The sequence below is a fragment of the Carettochelys insculpta genome, chromosome 26 (genome assembly GCF_033958435.1).
Source record: "Carettochelys insculpta isolate YL-2023 chromosome 26, ASM3395843v1, whole genome shotgun sequence".
NCBI classification, from domain to species: domain Eukaryota; kingdom Metazoa; phylum Chordata; order Testudines; family Carettochelyidae; genus Carettochelys; species Carettochelys insculpta.
The window spans coordinates 4,123,656-4,136,626 of record NC_134162.1 but is presented as its reverse complement, the minus strand read 5'-3'; the positions used below and the strand labels follow the sequence as shown (position 1 = coordinate 4,136,626).

The following is a 12,971-nucleotide window of genomic DNA, read 5'->3' as shown; positions in this document are numbered from 1 at the left end:
AATTAACCCACTGACTTAATCCTGGCAGAGGGGAATTCTAATAGCAGTCCACTAGCCTGGTGTCCATAGCAAGTAGCTTTGTACAAGAACGCAAGGCAGCTTTTGGGAACAGCCGCAACAGCCAAAAGATTCAAGTTCAGACAAGGTTTTAAAAGGGACTGCATTAAGTGCTCCATCAATCAGCAGCCCTGGTTTAGTTCAGTATGGCTTTAGAGGACACATGACTAGCCAAAGTTAACATTTTAAAGTCTAAGCCTCCTACCCTCCTTAAAAGGTTGCTTTAGAACGCCCATACTATTATCATAGAAAATAAACTATTAGAATACCAGCAAGCCAGACTAGTACAGGGTCCCATGGTTCTCAGCCCTACACATGTGGACTCCACCACGCCACTGAGCACACTGCAGAAGTCGTAGCAGATGGCATGATGGTGCACCCGACAAAATTCCTAGTCTCTGAAATCACCAGAAGAGGATTTTTGTCCATTTCAATGCCCGCCAACCACCCCAGGAAGGACAGAAGGGAGACCTGGCAGAGCAGACATGACTTCACAAGGGACTGCTCAGACTTCAAACAGAATTGCCATACAGTATCTCAGATTGTGAGGTGCATACCTCGAGGATGACAACAGTCGTCTGAACCTGTTAACACTTCAGCACTCTCTGTACACAGATCTTCATCCCTGTTGTACAGTAAGTACCTGAGCCAGGAATGAAAACCAGATCATCCAGCCCATATTTTTCCCTTCCGTAGCATTGCCCTTAGGCAGAAGGTATCCAGAGCACCACACCGATAATGGTGTCTGCCTACATTCACAATTATTTTGAACCATTCCATGTAAAACAAGACCCAGGAGAAAAGAAGATTTGAGCGTTTGAACCCATTGACTTCAGGAAGCACCAAGGTTAGAGGCTTTTTAGCACCTTGGTGTTCCAGATCTATACAGCAGGGACAGAAAGAAGCAGAGCACAAAGGACCTCAGGGAAGTTCAGAGAGGGTGTTCATCAGCAACGGATTCACAGAAAGTGACAGCACAAACCTCACCCACGTGACAGCACTGCAAAGCACTGGGCTTTTGGGCATCTCATGGAAGATCTTAAAGGGACACAGTTTAAAAAGAAAACTAGGTAGCGGTGGGTCAATGGCAGAGCTAAGCAGCAGATTCCCTTGGGAGGAAAGCAGGAGATAACCTCAAAGGGAGTCTAGCCATGGTATGAGCTTAATAGATAGGATGTTAAAAATCCTTATGTATAATTATAAACGATACTCAGTGACAAATCTTTTCTCACTGTTACCAATCTAGGTACACAGACGAGTTCCACAGTGTTTTCCTGAATCTAGCAACTGCAGAGGGAGATTTCTGGTCAATGAGTAAGAAGTTTGCATCAAGAATGATATGACCAGTTATGCAATGCTGCAGTCTCATATTACCATCTAAGGTGTCATAAGGTAAGGTGCATCACAATTTGTTTGAATGGTCCATGATTTTAAGCGTTTTTTTGCCTTAGGTAACAACTGCAACTGATTCGCTGATTTGAAGCCATCATGTTATATCTTTCAAAAAACCTCACAAAACAAGAGAAGGGTATTTCTAATCATTTTTAATTAGACTTCAATGATTTATTGCTCATCTGCAAGGATTAATATTGCATTCATTAAAAATCATTCATATACAAAATAAACCTATGCCACCCAGACTGGTGCTAACATGCTCCCTCTGACAGACTCAAGGCTTCTCTAGGCATAAGACCAATTGTTCCGCTGCGTCCTTTTTGTTACATGGCTTATACAGAGATGGAGCCCTTAAGCTGAGATTTCCTATGGACACTAACACTGAGACAGACAAATGGAACAGAGGGGCCCCTCCCAAAAATCATGATGGAGAACATTTAGGATGGTACACAGAGTGGGAGATCCAAGCCTGCTCAGGGATGCTAGAATTTATGTGAGCAGGAGGTGCAGAGGGAGAAAAAGCCAGAAGCCATGGCATGGGGTGAACCCCCAGACTGGAGCAATGATTGAGGGGGAGCTTCCCTGCACGCCTGGCCACGTCCTCTTCCCTGAGCAAGAGGAAACGACAGCAGAGGCCCCAAAGGATCCTGGGCTCACCATTCAAAAATCAGCTGCATATGGTTGTGTGGGGGAGTGGGATGTACTGGTGGACTTGGCAAAGTCATTGGGAACCAGCCCTGGCAGTCAGACAGCCCAATGCAGCAGTGAGTCAATAAGAAAACAAGAGCTTACTCAAGAGAGGGGCAAGAAGATCAAGGAGGTGGGCAATGCCGTGAAGAACAGCATGAACGAATACAGGAGAATTACTGGTATTGCTCCAAGGCTTCAAGGGAAGAAATCTTAATCCAGTCTCTGATCATATCAGCAAGCAACTGTTAGCTCCCAGAGAGGGAAGCAGTCAGGGTCACCTATAAACAAATGCAGGTAGGTTCCTCAGAGGTGGTGCTAGGAATGAATCCTCTGTAACTGTGGGAGGGTGGCAAAGGGAGCACAGGGTTGGCCAAGGGTGTTTGCTAAATCCCACTTCAACAGCTCGATTGTCTTTGTATCTGTACATTCACGCAGGGCTCTGAAACGCCTGACACCATATGCTCAGTAGAACACATGAGCTGGGTGTTCGGCCGCTGCAGCTGAAACGCCTTCCCTTTTACATGAATGAACTGGAAACTGGATTTTTGTGCTGTAACTTTTGCTGAATTAAGCCTGGAACGGAGACTTAAAAACCGTGGGGCACATCAGAGCTTTCCATAGTGGGACCATGACATGGTGAGCCAGATGAAATGGGACAACCTGCCAAAGTTCTGGTCTGGGAAACGAAGAGGCGATTAAAGCAGCTGCACGCGTTCAAGGGCAGCAGTGCAGTTGGTCAGGAATTCCTCCTCCAAGAATCAGTGACTCTGACTGGAGCGAAGTAGTTTACAGAACCATCCACTGACTGAAGGAGTTTGGTTTCAACATGAGCATTCACTGCTAGAGCAGATGGACAAGTTGCTACATCATCAGAACATCCCCTGCACTCTACACATTCAGGGGATGGGACAGGAAAGAGTCATCTGTGTTCCACACACTTGTGCTCAGAAGCCTGGGGGAGCTCACAGGAGGCGTTTCACATTGCCCCTCTCTGACCCAGCATGCCCAGGGCTGATCAGGCTGCAGCATACTCTCGGCTGTCCAACTATTTCACAGTGTTTCCTCTTGGAAACGTTTTCTCCTTTAAAACAACAGCTTAGGAATCAAAAATAAAAGTAGAATGGTTTGAAGTTAAATAAGGTGCGGTACGAAACCTGACAAAGATGAAGAGTCCGATGGGTAGGCGACCCCTATTTAAATTCACATCAGCCTCCTGAAATAGACTAGTTAACACCCACCAAGGCTTATCCTTACCAGGCACCAAACCACCTTCACACAGGCAACCTGGTCTGGGGTCCCACACCTTTACCCTAGCTGGCCACTAGGTGCCACCCTGCTCCAACGCAGGGATAGGCGCATTGATGTAGTGGGTAAAAACAGGGCTCATTAAGGCAATTTAGAAGTTGCAGATAATTCCACACACAAAAAAACAGTAGTCTCTCAGATATCCTATCTAAGACTAAGGTGCACTGGAAAGGTTAAAAAAAAGAACACTGAGGAATGAATTGCCCTTCACACTCGTGAAAAGAAACACTTCCCATTAATGAAAGTCTGAAAGCACATGGCCAGTCTTCAGCCAGCAAGCAGTATGCAAATTCCCCATGGTCTGCCAAGATCAGACGTACAGAGACACGATCATGTGAAAATGTAAAACAAATAAGTGACATTAAAATCAGACAGATCCAAGAAAAACAACTTTTTTAAAAAAGAAAAGAATAAAATAAAATAAAATGATCTTTAAAAATAATTGCTCTAAAGTTGTCTGGTGTGGTCTGGTCCTTCAGTGGTCTGGTCCATCAGTATCTGAAATACAAGGAAAGAAGACCAAAGTCAGGCAATAGATACCATGCTAAAAGCCATACCATCAGTGGGACACCTGGCACCTTCAGAGAGCAGCCATCAGCCTCCATGTATCTGGGAGTACCCTGTCCCTCTCCATTGCAATTCTTTCGCAGCCCGGACAAACACCAGCTGTACTCGCAGTCTGGGTGCCTGTCATCCAATCCAAAACTAGTAAGCAAAACTGGTCTGGGTTCCAAACATGTAAATGACATTACCCAGCTCTGACAAGCAGCAAGGTATCTACACACCCACAAGTCATTACAATAAAGAGGCACAATCCATGCCCCTCCTGCTGGAAGAGACCTCAGAAGGTACCAGAGACTGGATGTTTTATCCACCTCCCCCAGATGTTACCTGTAATAGTTGGGTTTGAAAGGTCCATTTTTGTTGAGTCCCAGGTATTTTGCTTGATCATCTGTTAGTTCTGTCAAATGGGCATCAAATGAAGGCAGGTGCAAACTGGCAACATATTCATCTGGGAACAGGAAAGATGAAGCAATGGGCATTCAGCATGATGGCCCTGCACACAGGGGCACATTCAACAATACCAGCATGCATGTGACAGACATTAAGTTACATCAGAATGTGTGTTTGGAATGCATTCAGCTACCACAGTGCTGGGCAAGGTATCAGACCCTAGAAAGAGCAGAAGGGATTAGATTGCAAAGTAAGGCAAATATAAAATCTAACAAGGAGCTCGTAGGTTCAATCAAATTTCAGGCCAACCTACAGTGTTAGCAGCAGATCTTAGGAGAAAACTGCACAAATTTTAACAACCTGTCCACTAATTCCCAGCATAACGAATTCAGAAAAAAATAGTGTAATCCAGTGACTGTGTCCAGAGCTCACATCATTCAGAATCTTAACTTTTCAGGCTCTTCATTGTTAAGTCTCCTTCTGTTGACCTGAATCTATGGATTAGGGATTATGACTAGCCGCTGGCTGCATCTGACCAGAAGATATTTTGGTTCTTATCCCAATTCAGGCTACAGAGCAAGAACAAAGCCAGACAGCTCTACCTTGGAAAAGGATGCTCAGGGCACGTGGCAAGGACACTCAAACTGAGGACAATACCAATTCATTAAAACCTTTATTAAAGTAAATGAAAGAATAATACTATGAAACATAGGGTTGCAAGAACATAATACCCTTCTAGGGCTGCCTTTGGCAGCACTTCAAAGATATAGTGCTTAACTTAACTTAGCCCCTTCCTGAAGGCCTGATGTTCAGAGACCAAGGACTATCCTTGCCCTTAGCACACCTGGTGAAACCGAAGGTCCAAACAGAATGTTGGAGTGGCTAAAATAGACTATAAAGCTGAGCTGATAGAACACAGAGACGCTGAAGAGCAGATGGACTGCCTTGATGGATGCTAGCATGGACCTTTTTTGCATTGTTTAATTCAGGCCCAACCTACCACGCCCAAATCTTATTTCCTCACCCTAAGAAACCTTCAGGTACACTCAATAGGTTACTTTATTAAGATGCTTATTCCTACACATTAATGAGGATTATTCTCACTCCCCAAACCATTCCCTTTGGCCTTCCTTGCAACTTTTCTGCTCGGCAGCATGCCCTGTTGTTCTGGGCATCGAGTGAACCAGCTCAGCTTTAGGTTCAGTTCCCTCATATTGAGAAGCAACCAAGCAGGCATTTTATCTAGGCCGAAGACTGCAAACACTTACACACTCTTTACTAATTTGGGATACAGGCCTGTAAGTTTCTTGCTTTACCGCTTAATACTATGGATAATTATGAATACTTATAGTCTCAGAGGGGTAACCATGTTAGTCTGTAGCTTCACAAACAACAAGCAGCCCTGTTACACCTTAGAGACTAACAAATTTATTAGGTCGTGAGTACAAGACTGCTTGTTGTTTGTGAAGGCCTATGATGAATACAACAAGACCCCTGAAATACTCTTCAGGGACAGCTGAATATAACTATCAGCATAAATCAACCCAGGAAATGCATGTTTTCTGGTACAACAGGCAAGCAACTTCACCTCAGAGGCTGCACGTCCCATCTGAAAAAAAATCTAATATTGATGCAATAGGGTAAACAATGTAGCCTTGTACAGTAAAAAAGAAAAGGGATTGCACATTTCATGAGGAAAGCACCTGCAGGTGGATCATTAATCACATTCATTAAGATAGTACTAGTTCAGTATAATAGGCACAGTACAAACAGAACAACATACAAGCCCTGCCTGCACAACTATCTAGAAGGTGGGCCTGGGGAGAAAGCTATAAAAAGACAAGCAGAATAAGGTTTGAAAGTTACAAGGTCGCTTGAGCCTCATCTTTCAGGAAAGAAGCACCATCAGTGTAAGGTCAGGAACTAAGTGCTTCCACAGAGTGAGGCTTCAATTATAGGAAAATTATGATTTCCTCTGACAGGTCCAGCACTGGACACTGAAAGATCAGACGGAGGAATAGTGTGTTCCAGGATAGCAAGCCATGTGCTCTAAATGACATAGTAAACAAACCACTCTGAAAAACTGTATTATCACCTACCACGCATTAGAGGAATAAGTGGGTATTTAAATAACTGATCAGAGCAATTCCAAGCCACTGAGGATATTATGTATTTAGCTAAGCTCAAGTGTGGCAAGGAAGGCTAGTTACTGGTAAATGTTTCTTCTGTAGTCATCTCTTGCAATTCCCATTTGTGGGAACAGCACTCCATGTCATACTGGAGTCTACCATGTACTTCACTTAGGAAAGAACAATCAGTTTCACATATACAGCATGGGAAGTGACTGTCTGGGAACGAGTACTGGAGAAAGGGATATAGGGGTTCATAGCAGATCACAAGCTAAATATGAGTTAACAGTGTGACAGTTGCAGAAACAGCAAACATAGTTCTGGGATGCATTAACAGGAGTGTTGTGAAGACAACATGGGAAGTCACTCTTCTGCTCTACACAGTGCTGATTAAACTTCAGTGGGAGTATTGCATCCTGTTCTGGGCACCACATTTCCAGAAAGATGTGGAAAAACTGGAGAGGGTCCAGAGAAGAGCAACAAAAATTATTAAAGGTTTAGAAACCATGACCTACAAGGGAAGACTGAAAGAACTGAGTTTGTTTAGATCGGAAAAGAGAAGACGGAGGAGATGATAGCAGTCTTCAAGTACCTAACAAGGGTGTTAAAAGGAGGAGGAAGAAAATTTGTTCTCTTGGCTTCTGATGATAGGACAAGAAGCAAATGGGATAAAACTGAAGCAAGGGAGGTTGAGGTTGGACATAAGGAAAATCTTCCTAACTGCCAGGGTGGTTAAGCACTGGAATAAATTGCCAAGGGAGATTGTGGAATCTCCATCACTGGAGATATTTAAGAGTAGTTTAGATAAACATCTATTACGGATATCTAGATGGTGCCTAGTCCAGCCCTGAGAGCAGGGTACTGGACTTGATCACCTCTCAAGGTCCCTTCCAGTTCTAGTGTTCTATGTCAACGTTGAGGACACCAATCCCACAACTGGGGAATACACAGAGGCCCTGGAAGAATTGTTTTTTAAACCGTTTTTTTTTCCAGGTTTGAGTTAACACAGTTAGCATTGATTGAGTGCATTCAAGTTGGCTGAAACATGGAAAATGCAATTGCAGGGACAACTGTACCCATGTCACTCTGACCAGTCCAGAACAGCTCATTCTCTTCCACCACCTCCACGAGTTGACAGAAACACAGCCTGGTCTTGGCATCAACCACAGTTCATTGCTAAGAGAGAGAGCCTCAATATTCAAAAGCCTCTTTTTTGATTCTCCAAGTCAGAAGATCAGCTTGGTTAGCCACCTGACAGGGAACCTATCTGAAACCACAGCTAAGACAGACATGCAGTCATGGCTCTTTGGGTGTCAAGAAGAGCTTTGAGTGAAAGGCAACAGATCCAAACAGCCAACTCACTGACCACACATACACATCACACCATACGTACCCGCTTCTACAATCCCTTCAAAACAATCACACACTGGCAGTTTGCTTACACTTCTTCTAGGACCAAGAAAAGATGGACCAGAAACCTCTGCAGAGTCTGGTAAGACTGTGGCTTTTCTAACATCTTTGTTCAGCCCTGACGGGATTCCACACAGCCTCTTTCAACTTAGGGCTCAAGCGGCTTCCCTTACTCACCCATCTTTTTAGGCAGCAAGTACACATCTTGCTTGTAACGTCCGTCGGGAGCATTGTAGAGCTCAATCAGGGCCAGAGCCTGCGGAGGTCAGGAAAGATAAATCAGTCACAAGGACAGAGTTCATCAACAGCATGGAATCAGAGAGAAACTCATTAGAGACCAGACACGCATGTGGAAGTTGTGATGCTGATGGCATACAGGAATATAAGAACAGCCCACATGCAATGCAAGACAATGGGTCCAAGGTCTAGCACTTGTAAAAACCATTTACAAACCACCACTGATAAATGTTTCCATTTTGTAGATAACCTTGCCTTCGTGCCACATGACTGAAATACTGTAGGATCCCTGGTACTACAGAACCACAGAAAAACTGGCCACCATGCTTTCAGTGCTCCAGCTGAATGCTAGGGCAAAATATAGCACTTGGTCATGGTAGACAAGTAAATCAATGAGAAAATTATCTTCTGTAAAAATCTAAGGCTGGAAGTAGGAGACAAGGAAATGGTGTCAAACATCCATTTTTAACCCAACAGTGTCCTTCCTAAAGGAAAGCGATCAGCTCTCCCTGGAAGCACTGCCAATTTACAGCAGCTGGTCCAAAATGCTTGCATTGTAACATGTTCTGATTGGCAGGGAAATAACTCAGGTGTCAAGGGAAAGGAGTGGGGCTACTGCTCTGTCACAATCCCCCAAGCCTCCCTTCTGCAATGCACAGAGAGAGTTTAGTTTAGAACAAGTTAAACCTTCTGCCACTTTGAGGTTTCCCAGCATATTGTATTTCCTGCATCATGGTAAGGCCAGGTGTGAGTCTGGGTATAGCAAAGAGCCCAAGGCATGGCCAGTGCTGGAGAAAATTTGCGGTGCAGAGCCGAAGTTATCTATCATCCTGCTTAGAGAGATCACTGTGTGCCAAGAATCACTGGGGGAGGGGACAGCCATACTTTCCAGGTAATATCACTACTGAGAAATTTTAACCTCCGAACCAACACAGGTTTGAGAATATTTTATCCAAACAAAAATTCAAAGCAATGAATGCCCTAACAACATAAGACGCGAACTCAGACTGCTGAAATTTTGTATGCAACAAGAAGTCCTGTGGCACCTTATAGACTAACAGATATTTTGGAGCATAAGCTTTTGTGGGCAAAGACCCACTTCATCAGATGATCAGCTTATGCTCCAAAATATCTGTTACTCTATAAGTTACCACAGGACTTCTTGTTGTTCTCAAAGATACAGACTAACCCAGCAACCTCTCTGATACTTGAAATTTTGTATGTTACAGGAAACATCTCCTGCTGCGTAGCAGTTATCTGGACCCCCCAAGACCGCATGAGGCCCTGAATCCTCACAACTCAAAATACAGCATGAAGCAAAACAGGTGAGTTTTGAATCAAGGGACGAAATGGTTCCAGTCACATACCTGAGTGGTGGCTGTAATAGACAGAACAAAAGTGGGAACCGTTGAACAACTCAGATTGAGAAGACGACCCTAAAATGACAAGAGGATACATAGATAGCCTAAGAACAATGAACTCATTACACTAGTGGTGGCTGAGAGTTTTGAAAATGGGGTGAATTTTAACCCTTCCAATATTTCAGGTTCATCCATTTCGTTGGGTTACTAGCTGATGGAGCCAATATACTCAGACTTGTTACTAACCACCCCAGGGGGTCTACACTCTATATCTAGTCTCATTCTCTGTAGCAGGTCATGTATCCTGCTACCACAGAAGTCCTGTTCCCACCCAAATGGGCAAGAATAGCTCCTGCCTTCAGCGAAAGAACAGAGAAGCTGTACAGTCCCAACTAAGGGAAAGACAGTCACTCCATCTTCAAGACCTGTGCTGTGCCCAGGCAGGTTGGAGTGAAGAGCTGGAAAAGGAAGAAAAATGTGTTTTGTAGCCACCCCCAAGTCAAGACAGATACTGGGCCTGGCTAATACGGACGGGCAAGAGAAAGCCAGCTGGTAATGGTGGTGCTGAGGGATCATCACTGGTGCCTTTGAGAAAAATCAAACCAAGGAAGTCCTGCGATTGAAGCAGCCCCATGGTACAGGATTCCCCCCAGCCAAACGGGTTGCTCTGTATTTATTCTATACTCTTTATATCGAGCTACATCCGAGTCTCAAACCAGTGCCCACTATAAATCTTGGGAGGCAGGAATGCCAGCAACAGACACAGGACTCAATGCAGTGTCTTAGCACAGATGCTCTTCTGCAGCCTCTCTGGCCTGGCCCCCAAGGACATACCTCAGCCAGCAGGACCACCCGCTTTCCATCAGGCCAGATAACATGGTCCACTTGTGAGCGGACACGCTCCCAGGTCAGCTCTGGGGTACGGAGACTGGTCTGCGAGAAGAAAACAAGCACCTGTGATCCACGGCAAATGGGTCCCGGAGGAAGGTGGCTGCCCTGGAGCATGGGGTAGGGGACTGTTGGGGGCAGCTGGTGGGCAGCCAGTGGCAGGTCTGATGTTCACAGTAAGCCAGGGTCTCACTGCTGGAAAGGCTGACGTGACATGCAAACAGCAGAGTCTCACCACGTCGATTTCAGTGTTGGAATGGCCCATGTTACAAACGATACAGCTGTTCTTCATTCGGTCCAAATGCTCCCTGGTCACCACGTTCTTATTTCCTACAGAGAGGCAGGAAGGGACATTAACACCAGCCCAAACAACTGCAGCTTGTGCCCACTGATTCCCTCTCTCTATGGCTGGCTTGGAAGATTTCTGCCTTAAGACCTGCCACGAGGTTCACAATCTCTGCCGGAACACTGGCTGGTGCACTCAGCCTGAACACACTAGGGCAAAGCTGGCTGGAGCACTTGGCAATGGAGGAATCATGTTTTGTGCTGCTCAGAGGGCGTGGTCACTGCACATGAGCTGGCTGTGGTATTGAGATGACTTCCTAGTGTCGCTCCCCAAAGTCAGCTCCCATTAGTGGATGTGGAGGGTGAGGTCAGTCAATAGCAATGAGAACCCACAAGGGCAAGGAAAAAGTGCACCCCCCCCAGTGACAATCTCACCCTTCCCAAGGTAAGGGACAGGCCTTGTAACTCAGCTGGACCCACTCAGGACAGCAACTAGTGCTCACGTTTTGACACCAACACAGCAGTGGATTTGATTTGCCATCACCCTGCATGGGCTCCAGTTTAGTTCCCTCCACAGACTAGGAGCTGCTCTAGCTCACCGCAGAAGGGAGGGAGTTTTGGGAGGCGAAGGTCACAAGTTCTATCCCTCGGGTTGCATGTGCCATAGGCTGACTGAGGTGTCTAAGCACAGGAATCAGTATGAGCTCCATGCACAGTCACAAGAGTCCTGATGTGCATGGAGCACAGAAACCCGATAGAGATTCCCGTCTCAAGTACACGGGCGCAGGAACAGTTCCAGGGAGCGTGAAGCAAGCATCAGGCACTACCTTTCTCCCCCACATGCCCGTACCTGTGCAGGTTATGACCACATCCACCTGGCGGATCACTTCATTGAGCTTCACCACTCGGAAGCCGTCCATGCTGGCAAAAGGAAAAGCACAGAGTGAGAAGATGAACTGTGGCACCCCAGGCCTGCCTGCACAGCGTGGCCGGGAAAGGTAAAGCAAGGAGGGAATGCAATGAAATAACTAAAATCTATTCTGATTCAGCAACATCTGAGTCATGGGGTTCCCAACCACCTCCTGAGTGCAGTAAGTGCAAGATGGACAAGGTGTAAAGGAGCTGGTGTGAATACCATCAACAGAAAGAGACCGAGAAGTCTGCACCGAATGTGGCATCAAGAAGATTATGGTGTCCCACAACCTTCTTCTATGAGGGTGAATTTTAAAGCACCTGTTGGCTCTCTTGGGCCAAGCATACAGGAGCTCAAAGTGACGGCAAGGTCCCCGAGAGAAGCATATTTTTCTCATGAGAATAGCCATGGGTTATGAGATCCCAGGTGGAGCAGACTGACTCCAAGCTGGTCCTCTGATGAAACTCAGAGACTGGCCAGCCAGTAAAAAAGCAGGTGCTCACTAAGCAGCATTTAACACTTCATCTCTTACCAGGCTTGGAGAGCACAGATGGGGTCAATCTCTGTGATGCTTACTATGGCTCCGAGAGCTTTCAGAGCTGCACAGCATCCCTTTCCAACCTGCAATGCAAGGAAGAGCCTCCAGAGACAGAATCCAGTAGGACACCATGACAAGCTGCACCTCTGTCTGAACAGGGGGCTGCACTACAAGTGAGAACCCCTGCGAATTACATGCAACCCTTGAGCCTCTGGCAGATTGCCAACACTGGCTTTTGGTTGGGCAAAGATTGGGTTCTTCTGGTGTATAAACAAACGAGTATACATATGCCTGGGGAGAAGAGCGTTTACTGCTACTGCACTGCACGCAGCTTATAAGGTAAATGGACGTGCAAACAGGGCAAGGGGACAGACCCATGCTTTACGCTGTCTCTTCTAGAAGGATTTATAAGCAAGATGCACAACCTCCTGCCCCATACGTGTAAATCCAGTTGCAAACCACTCCACAAGAGAATCGCTACATTATAACAGCCCTGCTTTACAAAGCCAAGGGTACAGCAGTGCAGGATGCAGTCATCCCAGAGCTTCATTCAACACCAATCCAACTGCTATTACTCCTATGGCTCTGACACTGTGGTTTACATGCTATGGCAATTCAGACTGTTACCAGCAAAAACTGCTGAAACACAATGATTCAGGCAAACCTCCAAGCAAGCTGAGAAACAGAGATTTTATATACAAAGTCTCAGCAGCTTCTTGAAAGGTTTTCCTGGGCATCCAGCTTCCAATGATTTGGAAACAATTCCCTCCAGGATCAGCAGTCAGCCATGCACAGGCATAGGGAAAACT

The 12,971-nt window shown here is 45.7% G+C and overlaps 1 protein-coding gene across 2 annotated transcripts in view; it reads right to left on the bottom strand.

Moving 5' to 3' along the window:
* Positions 1-1,586: 1,586 nt before the first annotated feature.
* The window catches only part of AHCYL1 (adenosylhomocysteinase like 1), a 40,618-nt gene continuing 29,233 nt past the window's right edge, over positions 1,587-12,971 (bottom strand). The window contains exons 10-17 of one of the 2 annotated variants that reach the window (XM_074977454.1): positions 12,157-12,245; positions 11,562-11,632; positions 10,662-10,756; positions 10,373-10,471; positions 9,545-9,613; positions 8,118-8,196; positions 4,339-4,459; positions 1,587-3,945 (exon numbers count right to left, since the gene is read on the bottom strand). In XM_074977454.1, the coding sequence (XP_074833555.1) occupies positions 3,939-3,945; positions 4,339-4,459; positions 8,118-8,196; positions 9,545-9,613; positions 10,373-10,471; positions 10,662-10,756; positions 11,562-11,632; positions 12,157-12,245 (630 nt within the window). In that variant the 3' untranslated portion in view covers positions 1,587-3,938. Of the gene's footprint in view, positions 3,946-4,334; positions 4,460-8,117; positions 8,197-9,544; positions 9,614-10,372; positions 10,472-10,661; positions 10,757-11,561; positions 11,633-12,156; positions 12,246-12,971 lie in introns of those variants that run through there. The other variant, XM_074977455.1, reaches the window with a different exon arrangement.